Genomic DNA, 23,835 nt, shown 5'->3' on the forward strand with positions numbered 1-23,835 from the left:
TTAGCTTAGTAACCAGCAGTCAGCTCTTTAAGTTAGTGGACACTTAAGTTACAAACCAAATAATAGTTCCAATTTTGTTAAATTTTTTCTCCTCTTAAAAGTAGTTTGCCATTGTCCGAAATCATCTCTTTAGATAGAAGTAATACATTTACGAAGGGGTACACACAAGCTGATGTCTATAACCACAAGAAGAAATCAACTCATTTCATTCCTCTTTAATTTTTTCTTTGATTATTTCTCAGTGTAATCATTTAATAAGATCTTCTGTGTTAATCATAAGCTATTTATGTACCCTGCTTTATTGGTACGAAAAATTTTTTATAAATTCATAAATTGATGTAATATCCACACTTAAGAATCTTAGCAAGGTAAATTACCTATTCACTAATAAGCTAAACGGAAAGCATTGTCCTCAAATTTGTCTTTACAATGAACAGATTTTTTAAATTAATTGCCAGGACACATGTAGTGCATATGTAGATAAGTGTTAAAAATAAAGAGTCCAGAGATTGTAACATTATATATAATATGCAACAGAGAAAATTTAAACATGTGAATTTTGAAAATATAAATTAGTTGTCTCATGATTATCCTCACTGCTTTTAAAATTACATTCCTGAAAAATACTACATTTATTTATTTTCAGTATGTCAAGCATATTTTTGATTTTTAGTGAATATTTACAACTACTAAGTAAATATGCATTTTAAGTTCATACTGCCAAGATTGAAGGATATGTATAAATGTGTGTACTGTAACCTGAGTCCAACTAACCTAGTTGTGTTACTGTTTGCTGGTCATGTTGATAAGATTACAGTTAGGCAGTCTGGGTACCCGTTTCAGCAGAATTTCGGATGTAGGCTATATCGTAGAATGTTAGAGCTGCTAGTAGAGGAGTTGGGGTCATTCAGCTCAACCTCTTCATTTTACGGATGAGGCCTGGAGAGGCTGCAGCTTGTCTGGTCAGATTGCTAATTAATTCAAGAACTCAGACTAAGATCTTAAAATTCACTTATACCTTATGTGTTGGCTGTCTTTCTCCATTCTTCCGTTGCCACCCGTCCCTCTTCCTCTTGTCTCTGTTGCTTAAGGAATATTCCTTGCTACCCTTGGCTGGGGGTGTTGAGAGTAGCCAAGGAAATCAGGGCAGTTTACCCTGACCAGACCTCTATGCAAAGTCATCTCTGTGTGAAGTCATCTCCTTGTAAGGAGTTCTTTCTCCTTGGCACCTGGCAGCTCTCTCCAGTAATCTACAAGGGAAGGGCCAGTGCCCTGCCTGCCTCATCACAAGGTGGTTCTGTCCCCTTCCCTAGAACTTCCATCCAGTCTTCCCATATTAAACACCCACTAAGGAAACAGCGAAGGTTTACACAGGCCTTTTGTTGTGGGTAAAGTAGATGTCAAATAGGAAGATGAGTTTTAACTAATGAGCCCTTTCCCTCCTATCGTACAGCGTGGGCAAGGGATAACCTTCAAGGTCTTCAGTCTTGGTATGAGGATGTCCTTCTGTGTCTTGATCTTCCTTCCACATCTCTCGAGTCTTCCTCCCCAAGGCCCCTTCAGGTTTTGGTGTACCTGCTTACCTTCTTGGGAAATTACATTTTTCCACTCAAAAGAAGTTTGAGCCCTGGATCCCTTCTTGTGTTAAGACTTGGTGAGATGCTGGTGGAGGCTTTTCTCTGCTGAATCTTTGCCTGCTTTGAAAGAGGAAGGGGCAGGCTCTGGTTCTGGGAGTGGGATCAAGTCATTAAGAGTTCTGATTTTAGTTGATTCTCTTCACAGAAGAGAGTTGCATCCTAATTCCTAGCAAATAGAGATCATCATAGAAAATAGTAATTTGCTTTCAAAGATGACACAATCTAGCTTCACATGAGAAAAACATGTCCTTCTTAACATCATTTTGACCCTTTTCCTTAGGAAATAATACCAGCATTATTGTACCAAGGAGTTTTTGTAAAAATTTCATGAATTTGCTTAAAGTATAAGATTTTCACCCCCTCCCCTTACATTAGCCAAGAATGAGTTTGAGCCATTCTAGAAAACAGGCATCTACTCAAAATAAGTACTTTCTGATATCCAAACGTCTCCCTCAATAGAAGAGGAGGTGGGGGATGCCTTTTTCCCTACTTCCAACACGTACCTCAGCAGTTACTTGGAGGGAGGTTACTCTAACTCTCAGATCCATAAATTACATACGGGTTATTTTTTAGTTGCCACGGGCTACACATATGCTAGTGCTGCAGATACAGTATTGGAGGAGTTATACATAATTCTCACTAGAGATTGTATCTTTTGAGAGAACCCTAAAACAAGAAATTCAAATTTAGTGTGATAACTATTTTTTTTTTTTTTTTTTGCGGTAGACGGGTCTCTCACTGCTGTGGCCTCTCCTGCTGCGGAGCACAGGCTCCGGACGCGCAGGCCCAGTGGCCATGGCTCACAGGCCCAGCCGCTCCACGGCATGTGGGATCCCCCCGACCAGGGCACGAACCCGTGTCCCCTGCATCAGCAGGCGGACTCCCAACCACTGTGCCACCAGGGAAGCCCTGTGATAACTATTTTGATAGGAGAAGAGGAACTCCTCTCACAGTGTATCTTTTCTGCTGTATGTCTTCAACGTCTTTTCTATTGCATCTTCTTTCCCTTCAGCCTGCAAATATATTTCAGTTACTTTTTTTAAAAATGACTTCCCTTGATACTTTGTCCCCTCAAAATGTGTCCTTTCATGAACTTCAGAAGGGAAGAAAGAGTGGTTTATAATAGACTTCTGATCATCCACCCATCTCTAAATTCATTGTAGTGTGACTCACCTTCCTATTGAAATTACTCTTAAAAGTCACCAAAATTCAGTCCTCATTTTCTCATTCCTTGTCTTATTTGATTCTATGTTATACTGAACCATCCCTCTTCCTCCTCATTCACTTTGCCATTCTTTCTTCCATTGACTTCATTGACAACAGCGTATTCTGTCTTTGTCATTTTCTCTGGTGCTTTTGCTCCTTCTCATTCCCATAAATAGATTATTCCCCAAGGATTTGTCTTTGGCATTCTCCTCTCTTTTGCAGATCTCATTTCTTCAGCTGCAACTTTGGTGCCTAGGATTCTCAAATGAAAAACTTTGTGATATGTGAATACAGGATTGCTTCATTATTATTATTACTATTTTATAAATTTATTTTTTAAAATTTTTGGCTGAGTCGGGTTGGGTGTTTGTTGCTGTGCACGGGCTTTCTCTAGTTGTGGCGAGTGGGGACTACTCTTCATTGAGGTACGCGTGCTTCTCATTGCGGTGGCTTCTCTTGTTGCAGAGCATGAGCTCTAGGCACGCAGGCTTCAGTAGTTGTGGCATGTGGGCTCAATAGTTGTGGCTTGCGGGCTGTAGAGTGCAGGCTCAGTAGTTGTAGCACACGGGCTTAGTTGCTCCGCAGCATGTGGGATCGTCCCGGACCAGGGCTCGAACCCATGTCCCCTGCATTGGCAGGCGGATTCTTAACCACTGCGCCACCAGGGAAGTCCCAGGATTGCTTTATTATTAAGTATTGTTCCCCTATGCTGACTTCTCTCCTGAACTCTAACATCACATTTCTTAATGCTTGCCTAAGTCCGTCCTTCTCTATTCTTACTGCTGATAATTTCATTTGGATTCTCCTTAACTTCCCCAACTATTCTGAAGGCCACTGAGATTTTCCTCTTAATTCACTTTTTCCTCTAAATCCATTTTACACACTGCTTCCAGACCACTCTTGAAAAAAGTCCATATGTCTTGCCCTGGTATTCAAGGCCTATCATGATCTGACCTCAGCCTACTTTTTCAGCTTACTCCCTTCCACTTTATTCCCCATGTATCTCCCTGTGCTTCAGTCTGTACATAATATCTGTCTGTTAATATATCCGAAGGTGGTAATGTGTTCTTTTGTGTGCCGAAGACATATTATTGGTGGCCTATGTGCTTCGGAGATATTAACATCTTCAAATAAGGCCATTGTTGTATAATAACATGATAAAGGTAGAACATTGTTTCTACCTTTTAGAAACCAATCATCCAATAATGGCCATAGGGTGATTTTTTTTTTCCAGAAGCATTTTAAAATGCACAAAGATAGATACTAAGGTATTGTAAAGGGGAAAAGCTAGCATTTTGACAGTGCTCTGGAATTTTCCACAGTTAAGTCCTTTGTCATTTATCTTAGATTTTTATTTCTGTCCTGTGAAATACTTTTTTCTTTTCATTTAACTGACCATTATGTTTAATTTCAGGCTCTTGATGGTTTTTTTTTAGCAATCATGACAGATGGAAGCATAATATATGTGTCTGAGAGTGTAACTTCATTACTTGAACATTTACCAGTAAGTATAAAAATCCTGTGATCTTCTTCTTATTTAATGCCTATTCTAAACGTTCTAAAGCACTAAGAAGTGGACCCCTCAGAGCAGTGCTGAACAGCGGTTGGAGCGGGGATGAGACCTCTAAATATGTCTCTTGTTTTAGTATGTCTGTATTCTCTCAGGTCAGTCATTAATCTATAGTGACTAAATATTCAACTACCACTTTACCTAACCTCTATTCTCCTTGCCCTCTTTATTATCATGCTGAGTTTTCAGTGTTAACTTTTTAATCAGCGTGGTGAAGATGTTGCTTAATCACTGAAATTATCTTGAGAATAACTAAATTTCTACTGAGATATTTGTTGCAGCTAAATAATAATTTTCTCAAAAGAATGACTTATAAGAACATACTGAAAATAATAGATATAGAACTTTTGTGCTCTGTGGCTTGAGTTGATAATATTTTAATGGCCATATTCAATTTGTTATTAATATCAAAAGAGTAGATAATTCGAAAAGAATTATAATTTTGATTAGAATGGTGAATACCTGAATTATGTATTTGCTGTTTTACTTAACATGTATTTATTGAACATCTGCTCTGCCAGGTACTATGCTAGGTGCTCTGCTACCATTGACAGTTCTTATGAATTTGAAGTTTTTATTGAATATGTAATGTTCTTATCTAAGATGGTGTTACCCAGAAACTGGGTTCGCCTCTTGGTGGGTGCCAAGCCAATAGACCCAACCAAGCCAAAGACTGGGAGAAGGAAGGATTTATCATAACTCGCAGCAAGTAAGGAGAACACGTGGTGGTGGTGATGGGGGGGATCTTTCACAAAGTAGTGTCTCCCCAGACAGCAAAATTGGGGAAGTTTTAAGCTAAGGGCACATGCATATTCAGGAAGGGGCTTTAGCAGAGGAGAATTCAGCATAGAAGTGGGGCAAAGGTTGACAGAGTCCCAGCTTTACTTGGCTGAAGTCAGAAAAGGTCAGCATCATCATTATATCCTCCACTTGGGGTGGGGGTGGGGGGCCTTGGTTCCTACAGAGCTCAGATGTATTATTATGTATATCCTTTGAGAAGGAACTAGGACTCTGCTTTATCCCTTCACTATTGTTTGCCTGCCTTTTCTCTCTCCCTGCATTCCTTTGTTCCCTTCAGATCATTAAATACTGAGATCAGGGCAAGCATTGTGGCCAGGCTTAGATTACAAAATGGCTTCTCTTATGTCAAGAAAGCTATTTCTGGTTCTCTTTCTCCAGGGGCCCCCTAACTTATCTGCTTACAGTGGGGCTTGTGGTGTAAATATTTTGAAGTTACTTATAAATTACTCTTAAAATGCCCATCTCTTGAAAATGTATAACAGTGCAGAGTCAACTGTTCTATAAGGATCTCTTTCAAGAGATGTTGAAAAGCAGTATCTCCTTCCCTCTGATTACTCTGCTACTTTGTACTTTATAAAGAGAATGGACTCTATACTTAAAAGGCCAGATTCTAAAAGGGTACTTACTTTGTTTCTGAAAGCCAGGCAGTAAGTAATTTGCTAATTTCTTTGGGTCACACAGAAAATGACTTGGCTTTCCTGCTTCTCTAGGGGCTTTCTTTACAAGTAAGCTCAAACAATAGGTGATTAGCCCAACATCTAAAAATTGTTTGGGAATAAACAGTGAGATTATAGCAACATGTAAGTAAACTACTATGGGCAGAGAAAAGGACAGAATTTTCTGGAGGACTCTTTTTAAAAAAATATTTACGGGGCTTCCCTGTTGGCGCAGTGGTTGAGAATCTGCCTGCCGATGCAGGGGACACGGGTTCGAGCCCTTGTCTGGAAAGATCCCACATGCTGCGGAGCAACTGGGCCCGTGAGCCACAATTACTGAGCCTGCGCGTCTGGAGCCTGTGCTCCACAACAAGAGAGGCTGCGATAGTGAGAGGCCCGCACACCGCGATGAAGAGTGGCCCCCGCTTGCCACAACTAGAGAAAGCCCTCGCACAGAAACGAAGACCCAACACAGCCACAAATTAATTAATTAATTTAAAATATATATATTTACGTAGTGAAAAAAGCCAGGGAAAGAAATCCTCGATAGGATTAAGATATGACTAAGATAAGATTGAATAGTGGGCTCTAATAAATAAAACGAAAGAATGTATATAACAAAACAGAAGCAGGCTCACAGATAAAGAAAACAAACTGGTGGTTACCCGTGGTGAGAAAGATGGGGGGAGGGACGAGATAAGGTATGGGATTACCCCTACTATGTATAAAATAGATAAGCAACAAGAATATATTGTACAGCACAGGGAAATATAGCCATTATTTTGTAATAACTTTAAAGTATAAATAACTTTTGTAATAACCTTGTAAAAACTTTTGTAGTAACTTTGGAGTGTAATCTATAAAAAAAATTGAATCCCTCTATTGTGCATCTGAAACTAATAATACTATAAATCAACTACACTTTAATTAAAAAAATAAAGTTAAGTAACTTGAATAAAGGTATAATTATATGCTTTTAAACCACAGACATTTTTATTGGATTTTCTTTCGGTTATGGATTTATAGAAACTATATAATCTTTAATTTAGTCATAGTCAGGGTATAATTTGCAATGTGGTCAGACTTTTTAAAAGCCTGCTTCTTGGACACTTTCCCTGGACTTCATTGAGAATTAGATTCCTTTTCTCTGTGTTCTCACGTTACCTTATACGTACTGCCACCGTGACACTTACAGTGAATTGTAATTTTCTGTTTATTTTGATAATAATGGTAGATGTAAGCTTCCCAAGTGCAGGGACTTCATCTCTGTATCCAGGTGTGCTGGCTCATTTCTCAGAGAGGCACTTACGAATTATTGATTGAGTATAAGAAAGTGAGTAGATTATTTGATGTAGATGTTTTAAAAACTCCTTCCTAATGGCACACTGGTGTTGGATCTTTAGTGAGGGAATATTTAATTGCATTTTGAAATAACAACATGTCTACCACAGATCTAGTTGGGATCCAAGTGTTTGATCATTAACATTCTCCCCTCAGTGAGAAACCTCGTCACCATTCCCTCCTGGATTTTTTTTTAAAACTTTTAATTTTAGAACTATTTGTAGATTTATAGAAAAATCGAGAAGATAGTACAGAGAGTTCCCATATGTCCCCTTCCCAGTTTCCTCTGTTAGTAACATCTTCTGGATCTTTTTGATTGTCTTGTCAGCCAAAGCATGTAGCAGGTGAGCGTTTGGGCAGAGGAGGTCGCTGCTGATCCAGCAGGCCCATTTCATTCCATGCGGAGTTAATTAGTAGCCTTTATTAAAACAGTTTTTGTGTTTTTTTTTTTTTTTTACCGCTCTCCAGTTACGGTGGATACTTTCCTTCACGTCACTGACAATGTTGTATGTTATTTGAAGGTTTGAAAACAAAAACACAAGTGTGTTTTGAGAAAATGAAGTAATACTTGTTTAGGATCAAACACAGTAAGGAAAAAAGTATGTGATTTTCTGTTTTGACTTGCTATTAATAATTAAACTGTAACAGATGCTAAACAAAAGGTTTAAAACAATGGTGTGCCTTTCTTTGTATTTGAACATGCATACCTTTTTGTCTAAAACAGAATTTTGGCTCTTGCCCAGAGGGGGAGAAACATTAGCAAATCTCTAAATACAGACTTTAGTGTTTATAATTCAGTTCTGTTGAGAAATTAAAATTTGCCATCTTAATCAGTGGTCAGTGTAACAACATTTTTTAATTTAAATTTGACTAAAATTGCAAGACTGATTCTATAGGTCCTGCAAAAAATTTTTTAACTTTGTCATGTCATACTTACGAAATTAATTTAGGTACATTTTAACCTATTTGTAGCTAATAATCAGAAAAGGAAATTTATGAATTTTTTTTTTCCTGGTGGGGCTTTCTACAACAAAATTATGGGGTCATACCACCTCCATGCCAGAAGGGATTTTAGACATCCTTAGCCCAGCCCCTTTATGTTTGTTAGAAGCATACATGAAACCCAGAGAAATTGGACTTAATTGTACAATTTAGTGGAAGTGCCAAGACATAAAGTTGGGTCTCTTTACCAGGAACTTAAAGTTTGTAAAATTTTACAGTTTAAGATTGTTTTCCTCATACTTGCTTAAATGTGTTCCTGAGAAGAGAGTATATTAAATTTGTTACCATGTAATATAGGAAGGAAGATTCACCATGTTACAGCCTAACAGGGTCCAGGACTAAAAGTGCCACTATTAAGATACTGTATGAGCATTTCATTTTCTACTCTTCTTAACTTGGTAATTTTGAATTATAAACACAAGAATGTGCTAAGAAAGCCAGTACCATCTTTGGTGTAAATGCAGTATGCAGAAATAACAATTTAGAATTTTTTTCAATAGTTATATGATTATTGGTGAGTAAATACTTTTAATAAGAAAACAAATATTTGAAATAAGCAAATAAAGCTTACTTGATTGCGCCAGAATCTCCGTTCCTTACGCCTGTACATAAGGAGCATAGTTGTTTAAAAATATGTTATATCCAACATATACCTGACATTTTTTTGGAGGAGCTTTCAGTCCCTTTTGAGCAGCTACTCTCTGTAGCAGGTATTTGTCAGTTTTCTCGCTGAGGAGAAGATAATTGATGAGAGTTAATCATTTCCACCGAACGGTTGCATTGACCTAATGTAAAGAAAACAGCCTATTGATTTATATCATATGGCTATCAGCAGGATTTACATTTCTTCTTCATGAAAATAATTGAGGGACACAGAAGGATCCAGATACCTGTCACTTCCTTCTCTTTCCTTTGAATTGTGCTTGGGAACTGAGTGGATGGTATGGCAACATCAAGTATGATCAGCTTCATTTAGAGATTGGAAGTGTAATGGTTAATGGAAAATCACACATCAGTTAGTTGCCTACTAAGTCTGATACTTCAGTTTATCAAGTGTCTGGGGAAGCAGAATGGTGGAGAAGTAGTGCTTGTGATTACACCACTCTGTATACTAGATAATCATATATTTTCTCTATGCATATGAGACAGCCTGTAGATTTATAGATAAAAAAGCAAGGGTGACAAAGGTTAGATCATAATTTACTGAAATAGTGGAAGAAATGTCAGTAAAAGTAAATAATTGTAGGAAACTAATCATCTCCAAAATGAGTTTTGGTTCTACAAATAGGTATCTTATTTTTCTATCAAGACTATTTTTTATATTAACGTCTGTGCCTATATTTTAATACTTTATTTTATGAATAAAAGGCAATTTTCTAGCCTTTTTTGTTGTTCATGCCTTAATTTTTTGTTTATTCCTTCTGTTCTAGAGACTTTTCAGACATTCAGAAAAATTCCTTGTTAAAATGCAGATATATTTTTGGTGTGGTTACCCCTTAAGGCTTATCAAGTAACTCCTTAATTCAAAATAACTTACTGCACTAATAACCGATATGTGCAAAGCTCAGTGTTATTGTGTCTTGATTTGAAGGATAGGAGATAAAGGTGTAAGAGATAGGGCCCTTTAATTCACCCACAGAGCGGTAGGACATAGAGATTAAAATATAATTAAATATTTTTGATGGGAAATGAAGGATATGAGTAGTAATTACTAAAGGAACTTTATTATTTTTACTTTGGATTATGCAGTTAAGGGACATATTATTGAAGGAAATAATTTGAACTGGTGTTTGCAAGATGGAAGGGTACAAACATGTGGTGAGAGAGGGAAAAGGTACTCCACTTCGTGAGGTGGACCTTGAAGGCTAGAGAAGATACAGAAGGAAGAGTGTAAATGTATGGCTTGTACAAGAGTGGTAAACACCCCTTTTCCAACCTCTTACGATCCCCAGTGGCTGTTTTTTGTTACTGTTTGAAGTTTTTGTTTTTAACAATCTTTACAGTGTTTGAAATACAAAATAAAAGTGAAATTTCTTAGTGGAACCCTTAGCCCGCTTTCACAACTCCTTTTCACTTCCCTTGCCCTCCATGCCTACCTCCATAGTCTTGGAGATACCACTTCAGTAACCCCAGGATTCCACAGGGCAGTTTGAAAATGTAGAGAAGCCAGGTAGACTGCATGGGATTTGGCAGGAAATGTGAAGTCACTAAAGTTTTGTTGTCGATGGTTCTTACGGATGGGCACTGTCCTATTCACTTCTGATCCCACAGCCATGGCACACTGTAGGCTACCTGTTGCTTGTCAAATTACTGTTGATTAAAGCTGTATTTTAGCAAGGATTATAATGCTCAGCACATAGCTTGCCTTTTTTGGGGAAGAGGGTGGTTATCTTAAAGCATGGCTTTTTGACAATGGGATACAGGATAGATGGCTGGAAAAGATGAAATAAAAAAGAAAGGACACATTGGACAAATGAAATGACTGTGCTGAAATGACACTAAAGTCAAGTCTCCTCTTCATGTAGCCTGTGGCCACTCCTGTGGTCCTTTATTGTAGTGTACACCACCATAACTTACCAGAGTTTGGGACGTGTAAGGCTACATCTGGTAGCCTAAGATTCTTCTAATCAACTTTCTTAGTCCTGTTATATTTTACATGTTCAAATTTGAAACTCACCTTTGCAAATAACTTATCAGACTTCCAAAGGTCATATTGATCATGAATCTGATGACACTAGTCTCAGAGGCAATGAAGTCATGTTAACCTCGTTCACCTTCTCAGTCTTGTTTTTTGAGTTGTGCTCTGTAACGTGACATTTGTCAGTTTTCACAGATAATTAAACGTTAACCATATGCTCATCTGATGTATTTAGAGTGATTATGTACTTTTAAAATAAATGTCTCTTGAATCACTATAATTATTTAACTTTTAAAAATTTCTTTTTCAGTCAGATCTTGTGGATCAAAGTATATTTAATTTTATCCCAGAGGGGGAACATTCAGAAGTTTATAAAATACTCTCTACGCATCTGCTGGAAAGTGATTCATTAACCCCTGAATATTTAAAATGTAAGTAGTAGTTCTTAAACAAAAAGTTAAACAGATTTGGTTGCGTTATCCTTTACTTTTGTAATTTTGTGACAAACCCAGGTATGTTTAACCAAATTAACACGTGGCATCGTTCCAAATACCCTATTAGATCCTTTTTAAATACTAACATATGGTGGAATTACGACCATATTAGAAGTCTGAACTCTTCCAGAATACATTGAAACCTCATCTTTTTGTTACAGTATGCCATAAAACTGTATTTTACACAAAAATGGAACTTGCAGTATATTCTTTTTAATTTTTATATAAAATCTTACTGTGTTTAATGAGAGAAAATGAAACAGCTCATTTTCAGCATCACTAACCAATTGAACACTGAAACTATGGGGCAAGACGTCTATATTTTAAAAAATGATTTAATAAAGGAAATTGCTTTATTAATTAAACAGTAATTTATTGGATATGTCTAGTGTGCCAGACATTTGTGTGCTATACCATAAAAGTGCCAAGAATAGGGAAAAATAGTCCCTGCCTTTAATAAGTGTAAAATACCATGGTATAATCTGACTTTTCTCCTAGATTCACTGGACAAATTAACTTGACCAGAATACCTCATTTTCTTGCATAAATTATCTTGTGTAAAATCTGAAATCATTACAGCACTACATTTGGCCATTAGTGATTAGATGTCTTCTTTAGCTACTTTTTCCATGATTTTTAAGTTTTGACTTTTCCAGTAATACTGACGTGAATCATTTTAAAGGTTCTTTATATTTTGAATCTTCAGATTCTGTAGAACACTAACCGTTCAAGAATTGAGATACACATACACACACAGACACACACACACACGTGTAAGTATGTGTGAACATACATCTTTGATAAGATAGCCTGTCAGAAGGAGTTGAGAAGATGAAAAACTGGAGACCAGGAGAATCCATTTGAAGCCTATTTATAATTGTTTAAAAATCAAGTTCCTATGACATTGACCAAGAGACTAGTCTTTCACCTAGGAGAAAGATTTGGGTTGGATATAATGACGTAGAGGCCAGTTATAGGCCTGTAAATGGTATTTGAAGTCATGGATTGAATGATGTTGCTTGAGGTAAATATATAGAGTAAGGAGAGAAAAATTAGAAAGATGGAACCCTGGGCCATGGCAAGAGGTGAACAAAAGAGGAGTCTGCTTTAGAGACCTTCACAAGGGCAACATTGTCTGGAGAACTGAACGAAAGCCTTTGGCAGAAATACAGACCTTAGGCTTCCGTTTCCAAGATCAGGCAAGAATACTTTTTTTTAAAAAAATTAATTAATTTATTTTTGGCTGCGTTGGGTCTTTGTTGCTGCTCACGGGCTTCCTGTAGTTGTGGTGAGCGGGGGGCTACCCTTCGTTGCAGTGTGCAGGCTTCTCGTTGTGGTGGCTTATCTTGTTGCGGAACACGGGCTCTAGGGCGCGGGCTCAGTAGTTGTGGCACGTGGGCTCAGTAGTTGTGGCTCGTGGGCACTAGAGCAGAGGCTCAGTAGTTGTGGCACATGGGCTTAGTTGCTCCAAGGCATGTGGGATCTTCCCAGACCAGGGCTTAAACCCGTGCCCCCTGCATTGGCAGGTGGATTCTTAACCACTGTGCCACCAGGGAAGTCCCCAAGAATTTTTTTTTTTTTTTTTTGCGGTACACGGGCCTCTCACTGTTGTGGCCTCTTCCGTTGTGGAGCACAGGCTCTGGACGCGCAGGCTCAGCGGCCATGGCTCACGGGCCCAGCTGCTTCGCGGCATGTGGGATCTTCCCAGACCGGGGCACAAACCCGTGTCCCCTGCATCGGCAGGCAGACTCGCAACCACTGCGCCACCAGGGAAGCCCTCCCCAGGAATACTTTTTAATAGAGAAAAGCCTTAATTAAATGACTTTCAGACCTCCTGCTTAAAGAACTGATATACAAAAAAAGTTATTTCTTTTTTTGTACATGAAAAAGATGTTTCATGTCAAAGGAGTAAACGAGATGTAAAACAGAGGGTAAATTGCTTGGAAAATTCAGGATTCTGTAAATATGCCATTTGGGCCATAATGAAGGTGAGGTAGTACAGGTGATGTGATTTGTGTCTAGAGAAGGAAATAGGGCCTAATGTTTCATCCTAAACAGTTTGGTTTTTATTTTTTAACATAGTGAGAAGCCAGTGCAAGGGGATTTGGGTGGTTTTGTGGTCTGAAAAGGAAATCTCTCAGGTGGAAAATTTTGAAAAATAACCAGAATGGAGATTAAAAGGATAGCAGTAGAAGTAAGGATGGAGAGGAAAGCACGCATTCGATTGTTGAGTGGATAAACTCAGTAGGACTTGGTGTTAGGCACAGGTGTCCAAATAGCTAGGGATCATCCGTGGGGAAGATTTTAGGAAGAGAGTAGTTAGAGTTTGAACCTGTTGAGTTTGATGATAAACCCATTCATGATAATAACAGAAGAGTATGTGTTTGATGCTGTGAGTGAAGAGAGGTGTTATTAGTCCTTGAGTGCTGAAATAATAATAATGAAAGTGATGTTAGTCTTAGAGTAATAGGCAAGGGTGAATCTGAGTGGGAAGAGTGTGGAGGCATGGAGAATCCATTTTTGCAGTTACCTAGCTACAGGGTAATTTACATCTGTACTAAGTTGGTGGTACTGGATGCTCATTTGGAAAAAATAACTCATGAGAGCTTCCTTGGTGAAATGAACAGCACATCCTATGACAGATTAGTTTGGGAATTGGTGATAGGATGAGAAGAGACCAAATTGATATGATTTCTAACTAAGCAGTTAGAAATCATATAGGATGAAGGGGAAGGGCAGCTGGCTTAGGAAGAAAGGGGGATAAATTCACTTTCAAATATTTTGAGTTTCACTTACTGATGGGACAATCAGGTAGAGATGTTCTGAAATCAAATAGTGATATGAGACTTGGTCTTATATAAAACGTTAGAGTTGGGGAGAGAGATTTAGGAGCAAATAATTTTGTCAATGCTGGTAAGTTTGTAAAGGATAATAGATTACAATCAAAAGAACTTTTTGGGCTTTCCTGGTGGTGCAGTGGTTAAAAGAACTTTTGTGATGCCCATAGTTTGGAGACTGATTAGCAGAAGAGATAGAAATAGTAAGGTAGGAAGGTAAGTTTCATACTATGGGAATGAAAACATGTGAATTTTAAGAAGAGGTAGAAACAGTGAGGAAAGACCATTGAGCTTAATACAGACGTGGGTGATTTTTAGAAGAGGAGTTTCTATAGAGGTGTGAGGGCAAAAGCCACAATGCATAAAGTTAAGGGAGGTAAACATATGGAAACTAGAGCACATAATGAAAAGGAAGGAGATCTGTGTTACTAAAAAGAGTAGCATGGAAAACTCTATATGTTTGCGATGGAAAGACCTGAACAAATTTAAAAGTAGAAAGTAAGGAACCAAAGAAGAACATGTGTGGATGTTAAAGGAATGAATACCGTGGTGTGGCCCTGGTCCTGGAGAAGGAAGAGAGGAAAGACTGTTCAAGGTAGACATAGAAGTATTAACTTTGGAATAGGAAGCAAAACCTTTCTTTGAAATTAGAGTGAAGGATGAGAAGGAAGGACAAATAAAAATGGAGGAACATGGAGTGGCTTGTATCAGAAGATCTGTTTTCTTTATTAAGGACAAGGTGAGATCATCTAAAGAAACTGCTTTTATGGACTAAACAAAATGTCATTGAGGACCTCTGTTGGAGGAAATAATGATTGTAGACTTATACAACTGTTATAATCTTACTTTGTGTGATATATCATTCATTATGATAAGTCACAAATATGTCATATTTTTTCTCTTATTTCAGCAAAAAATCAGTTAGAATTTTGTTGTCATATGCTTCGAGGAACAATAGACCCAAAGGAGCCATCTACTTATGAATATGTGAAATTTATAGGAAATTTCAAATCTTTAAACAGTGGTAAGTTAAAATGCTTCTTTTGCAATGTAATTTCACTTGGTATTCTTTTAAGCTCTTAAGGACAGATGTTTGAATATCAGTAAAAACTAGATTTTACTGGAGTAACTGTTGATAACTTATTTCCTTATTGTTTTAGTATCCACTTCAGCACACAATGGTTTTGAAGGAACAATACAACGCACACACAAGCCTTCTTATGAAGATAGAGTTTGTTTTGTAGCTACTGTCAGATTAGCTACACCTCAGTTCATCAAGGTATGTTTCTAATTTTATTTCACAAAGGGGTTTCACTTTATATTACGAGAATTGTCTGTGTAATTTTTTTGTTGTTTCCAGATACTTCCTGTAAACATTGAAGTGGTAATGGCCATGAGACATTAAACATACATGATCATGATATTTTTGAAGCAAATAATGAGTTATCAAGGCACTCATTAAATTATGTAACTAAGTTTTAAATGTATACCCTTTGTAGTTAACCAGTGGTTATGTATCACCGTTGTCCTGCTTTTGTGCAAAATTTTAATATGCTTTTTTTGTATGGTTCACAACTACAGTAAAGGGGAAAAGCCAAAAATCTAGGTAAATTTAAAAGATTGGTTCTGAAATTTTCTTTTGAAATGCACAAGTTGCTTTTTACTGCCTTTCATGTACCTCTTCAGTTTTGAAATTCAGTTAAATAATTTATTTTTATATCCTGGGCCCAGGAAGCAGATGATTAGTAGGGAAGTGGGAAAATCAAAGACTTCAATCACTGGAAAGTGGCTGGAAATAAGCCAGGCTAAGATTTTAAATTTAGGGAAACACCATATTATAGGACAAAGTACCGAATTAGCAGTTAGAGGATCTTGAACCAGTCTCGCTCTGCTTGTTTTGATCTTAATAGCAGTGGCTAAAATGTTTATTGAGTGCTTACCACATGCTGTATACTTTACATGAGTTATTTAATTCTTAAAAATGCTGGTATGACCACCATTTTATATGTAAGGAAACTGTGGCCTTAGGGAAGTTAAATTACTTGCCCAAAGTCACAGCTATTAAGCAGTAGAACTGAGATTGGTTCTAATTCTTTTTCTCTCAAAGCCCAAACTCTTAATCACTACATTGTGCTACAGAAGGTTATTCAAGGACACAGAGGCAGGTTGGAATACATTGTTGAGTATGACTAGAGTCTAGGGTTACTGTGTGTGGAGGAGTGGATAGGGATGGTGAGAGATGATGTTAGAAAAGTAAGCAGATGCCGGCAATGAAATGTGCTTCTTTCTTTGTTGTTTGTTTCTCCTTGCTGAAGAGTGTAGATTTTATCCTGATGGAATGAGCAACCATTAAGGTTTTTAAGCAGGGAAGTTATACAATCATATTTGAGTATTTATAAGGTAATTGTGGCCAGAATAGAAGATGAGTTGAAGGACAGGGAGACTTGTTTGGGGAGACACTTTGGCAATAGTGTGAGCCAATGATGGCAAGGTTCTAGAGTCTAAACTAAGACGCTGAAGCTGGATGGGATCAAACAGATTTCTTAAAAACTTAGAAGGTGAAATTGAAAGGATTTAATAGTGGCCATTTAGATGGTGAATGGTGAAAATGAGTGTATTGTGACTCTCAGATTTCTAGACTTAATGGCATAACACAGGTATGCCTCTGTTAATGAGATGGAACATTGTGTAACTGGGTATGAGGAGTAAAGCAGTTAGTTTATTTTAGGACACGTTGAGTTTGTGATGTGCAGGAACATCCAGGCAGAAATACAGAACTCTAATTCAGGAGAGAGATCAGAATTCAGAATTCGGGTTTTTAGGCATGTGAGTGAACAGAGAAATGTGTCGAGTGGAGAAGCACTCCTCCAGAAGCCTGCATCTATTTATTGCCATATTCCTTGGTACTAGAAAATAAAAATGTATTAAAAAAACGTTTAGGGAAAAGTTAGCTAAGAATTACTTTTACAGCTAACAATGTTTGGGACTGTGCTAAGGACACTGAAAAGTATTTCTAAATTTTAATTATTAATTTATTTGTAGGAAATGTGCACTGTTGAAGAACCTAATGAAGAGTTTACATCTAGACACAGTTTAGAATGGAAGTTTCTATTTCTAGATCACAGGTAACTCCCATTTTACAATTCCATAAAAAGATAATAATCATATTATAATTCTTGAAATTAATGGATTTCAAGGACAAACTTTTTCTCATCAGGGCACTCAAACTCATTATCCATTATTTAAAAAATAAAGGTTCCTCCCAAAATTGATTTCTAGTTGAGTATTTTTTATTATGGAAAAATTCATAATATTGGTTGTTTTATATGTAATTTAGGGCACCACCCATAATAGGATATTTGCCATTTGAAGTTCTGGGAACATCAGGCTATGATTACTATCATGTGGATGACCTAGAAAATTTGGCAAAATGTCATGAGCACTGTAAGTAGATTTTAATATTTCTGGTGATAATAACTTTTTAATCTGTAAATAACTATCATATTAATAGAAGGTGGTGAAATACCAACTCAGAACCATTTTTGTATTTTTGAAATATATTGGAAATTTTTTCTTTGTATATATAACTAATTCCATTAGGAATCCTAGATCAAGTCTAAATTAAACTTCTTCCCATTCTACATATTTCAGTCTATAGTAGTAAGTACAGTTTTATAATATGGCATCTAATAAACCTTGTTTTGAAGTATATAAGCTCTACATCTAGAGTAAGAGAAGTAGATTTGTTTGAAAACTGTAATAGTATGTCAAAATATTAGAACACTATTTCATAAATTTTGATATCCAGGCCCAGGAGGTAGGGACACATTTAAATAATCTCTTTTAGAAAACTCATAGTGAGTGCTTCATTAATGTTACCTGCCGTTGTTATATTAGCAGAAGGAACATTATCATCGCATTTTTTGCCCTGTTCTAAACAATTTACGTACATTATTCTCTATTTTTCATCATCACAGTTGTAGAAAGTAGATACTACTATTATCTCCACGAGTAAACTGAGACGCAGAAAGGCTAACTAATTTACTTACAAGCCCATAACTCATTGGTGGCAGAGACAGGATTAGAGTCTAGCCCTACCCCTTTACCACGTGCTATTCATTCCTTGTTTCAGAAGTTTGTTTTTAATAGGTTTTATTTGCTTCTCTGATCCTCCTCCCCAAATCCTTCCCTCTTGAGTGTCCTCTAAATTAGATATTTAAGATACTTTCATAATGTCTTAGGCCGGTCTCATAAACCTCTCTCTATGAAAATAAAGCATGTTATATAATATCATCAGCTATATGGAAGATTTTCAGACTAAAGTCACTTCACAAAAGAAACATTCCTCACTTCAAGTGATAATGGGCACTAAGCTCCATGATGTATTAAAAAATATCTGACACCTCTATTAGCTAGCTGGGTAATTTTGGACAAGCAGTTTGAAGTATGTAGAACTTGGTTTCCTCATTAATAGAGAGAGCAAGCGATTCCTGTCCAGCATTTCATAAGGTTTGTTGCATGAATGCCAGTCTATTAAAAATGAATTGTATGGTCAAGGAAAACTAGGTAACAGCTTATAATCCATCCCCATCTCCCCACCACCAGAATCTTGACATATATTAGCATACTCAAGGCTTTGAGAAGACCTGTTTAACAAATTTTCCCAAGTTAATTTAACCACAAAACCCATTTGTTGCTTAATATCATTAAAAGGCTTTCGAACTTAAAATCTACAGAGAATGTTTTGGGAAATACTGTATTGTCAGTTACTTTAAATAATTAACTTTTTCTGATTTTGGTTAGTTAAGGTTTAGAATTAAATGCCTCAAAGATGCTGTACTTGTAGGGGCCGGGAGGGTGGGTGGAGCCCAGGTGTGATTACTTATTGCTGTTGCCCTCAGTATGTCTTAGCAGGAGAAAGTCAGTATGTGAATAATTTATTCTTGAGTATTTGGAAATTTATTGTATGTGAAAAGTATCTAAGACCAGCAATAACTGGCTGTAAATTGGGCACTGTGGAAGATATGCTAATTTCTGTCTCTACAGAATAGCATTTTCTTATAATTGATGTACTATATGTTATTGAAAAGCCAGAAGAAGAATTATATATATATAGATATAAATGTGGGTGATACCTTTGGCTAAAAATCTAATAATATGAATCAAAACATATTTCTTTTCTTCTTAGTAATGCAATACGGGAAAGGCAAATCATGTTACTATAGGTTCCTGACCAAAGGACAACAGTGGATTTGGCTTCAAACTCATTATTATATCACTTACCATCAGTGGAATTCAAGACCAGAGTTCATTGTTTGTACTCACACCGTAGTAAGGTAATAATTCTTTTTACAGAATTTCTGAATATAGAAACATCCATAATGATTCTGGAATGTAATTTTATGTATAACTTATTAATGAAGTACAAAGTGATTTTTTCACCATTTTTGATATATATTTCAATTTATTATTACATTTACTTATAGGCATTATATAGAAAGAAATACAGTACAGATATGTAGAAATATATAATTCTTGACATAAATTTTATGGTTTAGAGCAGATGTTGTAACTGTCTTTTATATACCACAGTCAGTCATGTAAAAGGAGAACTGGAGTAGATAAAGCATACTCTTCCCTTATTTAATTCCTCTTAATTTAAGTTCTGTGTGGTTATGGATCATTTACAGTAGCACATAAAACTTTTGAGATATGTAGAAAAATGGAATTTGAACTAAGATATACACTGTATGTTTTAGGTTTTTGTGGTGCATAGAAAATAGTCTGGAATTTGTGATGAACAAGTAAGACACATAACAAACACTGAATGGTTGCACCTCTGCAGTATTTTAAATGAATGATCAAACACTGAAATTCTGTTTTTTACCATTTGTAGTTATGCAGAAGTTAGGGCTGAAAGACGACGAGAACTTGGCATTGAAGAGTCTCTTCCGGAGACAGCTGCTGACAAAGTATGTTATCCTACAGTTTTTTTAAATTATTTTTATTTCTTCCCAGTGAAAGACAAGACTCAACAAATATTTCCTTACTTGTGACAGGGTTATAACTATGCTTTACTATTTATTTTTATATTAAATTTAATATCTTACAACCTTGTGTGCTTCTAAAAAAGGTTTGAAGGGCTGCTATTTAGTGATAACTGTATGAGAGACATGTATGATCTCAGATTTAAACTAACATTTGTTACAGTGTGCTAGGCTCTGGCTAGGTTTTTATATAATTTACAAAATGTCATTTATTTCTCAGACATCCTTATCTGAGTAGGTGATATCCCCACTTTGACAATATTAAAACTGAGCTTAAAGACTCATGCCTGGCAAGTTACAGTCAGATGTTGAACTCTGGTTTCTCTTTTCATTGTATCGGGTAGGAGTGTAGGATATTAGCTACCTATTGCTGTGTAACAGAACTTAATGATGTAAAATAACACACATATATTATCTGACAGTTTCTGTGAGTCAAGAATCCAGACACAGTTTAGTTGGGCCCTCTGCTTCAGAACTGGTCATGAGGCACAACGTTTCAGCCCAGGGTCTCTCACAAGTCTGTAATCAAGGAGTCACTGGGGGCCACAGTCATCTCAAGGTTCAACCTAGGCAGAATCTGTTTGCCAGCTCACTTAGTGGTTGTTGGAAGGATTGGGTTCCTAATGGGCAGTTAGACTGAGGGCCTTGGTGCCTTGCTGGCTGATGGCCAGAGGCAGTCCTCAGTTCCTTTCCAGGTGGCCCTTTCTGTCAGAACAAGTATGCAAGAAGATCTAGGGAGAGAAAAATCCAGCAAGATGAAAGTCAGTCTTTTGTAACTTAATCACAGAAGTGATATCCCATCACTTTTGTCTGTTCTGTTCATTAGAAGTAAGTCACTAGATCCAGCCTACAGTAAAGGGGAGGGATTATACAAGGTTATGAATACCTGAAGGTAGGAATCATTATGAACCATATCAGAAGTTGCCTACAACAAGTATTTTTGACCTGTAGAAAAATAAGTGGAATGAAAAGGTCCAGAATGTATATTAAAAAATGAGTTAAAATAGGCAGCATGCCAGGGGACAGATGGGAGGATGTCATTCAGTCATTCAACAAACCTTATTAAGTACCTTCCATGCACAGTGAAGAAAACCATCAACGAAATGAAAAAGAAATCTACCGAATGGGAGAAGATATTTGCAGATGATACATCCAATAAGGGATTAATATCCGAAATATACAGAGAACTCACAGGACTCAGTAACAAAAAAGAAGTCCAATTAAAAAATGGGCAGACAACCTGAATAGACATTTTCCCACCAGACACATGAAAAGATGCTCAACACCTTTCTAATCATCAGGGAAATGCAAATCAAAACCACAATAAGGTATCACCTCCTACCTGTCAAAATGGCTGTTATCAAAAAGAGAACAAACAACAAGTGTTGGCGAGGATGCGCAGAAAAGAGAGCCCTCATGCACTGTTGGTGAGATTGTAAGTTGGTGTAGCCACTGTGGAAAACAGTATGGAGGTTCTTCAAAAAATTAAAAACAGGACGACCTATCAGTTTCACTTCTGAGTATTTACCTGGAGAAAACAAAAACAGTCGAAAAGATTTATGCACCCATGTTCATGGCAGGATTAATTACAATAACCAAGATACAGAAGCAACCTAAGTAAAAATGTGGTACATATATACAGTGGAATACTTTGCAGCTGTAAAAAAACGAAATCTTGCTATTTGCAGCAATATGGATGGATCTTGAGGGCATTATGCCAAGTGAAATAAGTCAGAGAAAGACAACTGATCTCACTTATACATAGAATTTAAAAAACAAAACAAATGAACAAACAAAACAGACCCATAGATACAGAGAACAAACTGGTGGTTTCCAGAGTGGGGCGGGGTGGGGGGTGTGGGCTGGGGCAAAATAGGTGAATGGGATTAAGAGGTACAGACTTCCAGTTGTAAAATAAGTAAGTCACATAGGAATACGGTTAATAAAACTGTAATAGCTTTGTATGGGGACAGATGGGTACCAGACTTACCATGATATTCATATTTAAATGTTGAATCGCTATGTTGTACACCTGAAACTAACAATATTGTGCATCAGCCATACTTCAGTTAAAAAAGAAGAGTGCCGGGCTTCCCTGGTGGCGCAGTGGTTGAGAGTCCGCCTGCCGATGCAGGGGACGCGGGTTCGTGCCCCGGTCCGGGAAGATCCCACATGCCGCGGAGCGGCTGGGCCCGTGAGCCATGGCCGCTGAGCCTGCGCGTCCAGAGCCTGTGCTCCGCAACGGGAGAGGCCACAGCAGTGAGAGGCCCGCGTACCGCAAAAACAAAAACAAACAAAAAAAAAGAAGAGTGCCAGGAAGTACTGGACATCGCTCTAGCTGCTGAGAATATGGCTGATGCTCTCATGGGTCCCATATGAAAGAATTTTTCCAAAGAGGCTCTGTCTGCTCAGTGGAGGAAAATCCAGCATGTTTTTAGTGAAAGAAATTTTCTGAGGAAAGTGCTTAAATCTAGAGTTCCTTGAAATAAGGACTATCATAGAAACCAAAGTAATACATATAGAGATTGTTCTCTTTACTTCTTTTTTTCCCCTAATGCCCATGTCCAATCCTAGGAAATTCAGCTAGCCCTACTTACAAAATATACTCCAACTATGTCTCCTTTCTCCCCACATTAATGTTACCACCATGATCCTCCTGAGTTTAGGGAAGAGGTCCACTTGCGATATATTTTTCAGAAATGTCCATGTGTGGATGGTTTTAGTCAGGAATCTAAACATGATCACCAGGGGAATGAGTGTAGAGAGAAGATGACCAGGCACTAAGCACTGGGGCACTCAACATTAAGACGTGAAGGGGTCAAGGAAGAACCAATCACAGGAGACCAAGGAGAAATATCCACTGAAGTAGGAATAATACCAGGAAACTAAGTTGTCCTAAAAGCCAAGAAAAGAAAGTGAGCGTGTCAGTGAGGAGTGAACAGTCAGCTTTGTCAGGTTCTGCTGAAATAAGTTAAATTAGATGAGTACTGAGAATTGAGCATTCAGTTCAATAACTTGTATTCATTGATCAGTAAGAACAGACCAGGTGGAATAGTAATATGAGGGAAAGCTTGATTAGAGTGGGTTTAGAAGAGAGTTTTCTGAGACAAGGGGAATTAGAGATGGTAAGTAGGGAAGGGTTTTACTACAAAGAGGAGAGAGATCTGGCAATAATAGGAAGCACTGGGCTAAGAAGAAGCTTTTGCTTTTTAAGGTGGGAGAAAAAATAGCATATTTGTATATGGACAAGAATGGTCTGAAGGAGAGAGAAAAATTGGTGATAGGAGAGAGAGCGGTAGAAATGGTAGAGCAGTGTTCTTGAGTAGGTGAAAGAAGATGAGATCTAGTGGACAAGTGAATGGATTAGGCTTAGCTAGATAGAAGAGCAGATGATTTCAGCTACAGAAGGGGTCGGGAAACTATGGCCGTTCGGCTTGATCTGGCCCTCTGCCTTGGTTTGTAACACCCACAAGCTACAAATATGTTTTTTACATGTTTTTAAGTGATTGAAAAAAAAATAATGTTTTGTGACACACAAAGATTATATCATCAGATTTCGTAGCCACACTCAATCGTATATTGCATATGGCTGCTTTTGTACTACAA

At 37.4% G+C, this 23,835-nt stretch overlaps 1 protein-coding gene across 5 annotated transcripts in view; it reads left to right on the forward strand.

Annotated features, from left to right (window-relative positions):
- Positions 1 to 23,835, forward strand: part of CLOCK (clock circadian regulator) — a 132,483-nt gene that overhangs the window by 80,792 nt on the left and 27,856 nt on the right. For all 5 annotated transcript variants that reach the window (XM_024746685.1, XM_024746683.1, XM_024746684.1 and 2 more), the window contains 8 exons: positions 4,258 to 4,347; positions 11,162 to 11,282; positions 15,093 to 15,206; positions 15,343 to 15,461; positions 17,225 to 17,307; positions 17,520 to 17,626; positions 19,371 to 19,518; positions 20,079 to 20,154. In XM_024746685.1, coding sequence (XP_024602453.1) covers positions 4,258 to 4,347; positions 11,162 to 11,282; positions 15,093 to 15,206; positions 15,343 to 15,461; positions 17,225 to 17,307; positions 17,520 to 17,626; positions 19,371 to 19,518; positions 20,079 to 20,154 — 858 coding nt within the window. The remainder of the gene's footprint in view (positions 1 to 4,257; positions 4,348 to 11,161; positions 11,283 to 15,092; positions 15,207 to 15,342; positions 15,462 to 17,224; positions 17,308 to 17,519; positions 17,627 to 19,370; positions 19,519 to 20,078; positions 20,155 to 23,835) is intronic.

This window comes from Neophocaena asiaeorientalis, unplaced genomic scaffold (genome assembly GCF_003031525.2).
Source record: "Neophocaena asiaeorientalis asiaeorientalis breed wild unplaced genomic scaffold, Neophocaena_asiaeorientalis_V1.1 scaffold19, whole genome shotgun sequence".
NCBI classification, from domain to species: Eukaryota; Metazoa; Chordata; class Mammalia; order Artiodactyla; family Phocoenidae; genus Neophocaena; species Neophocaena asiaeorientalis.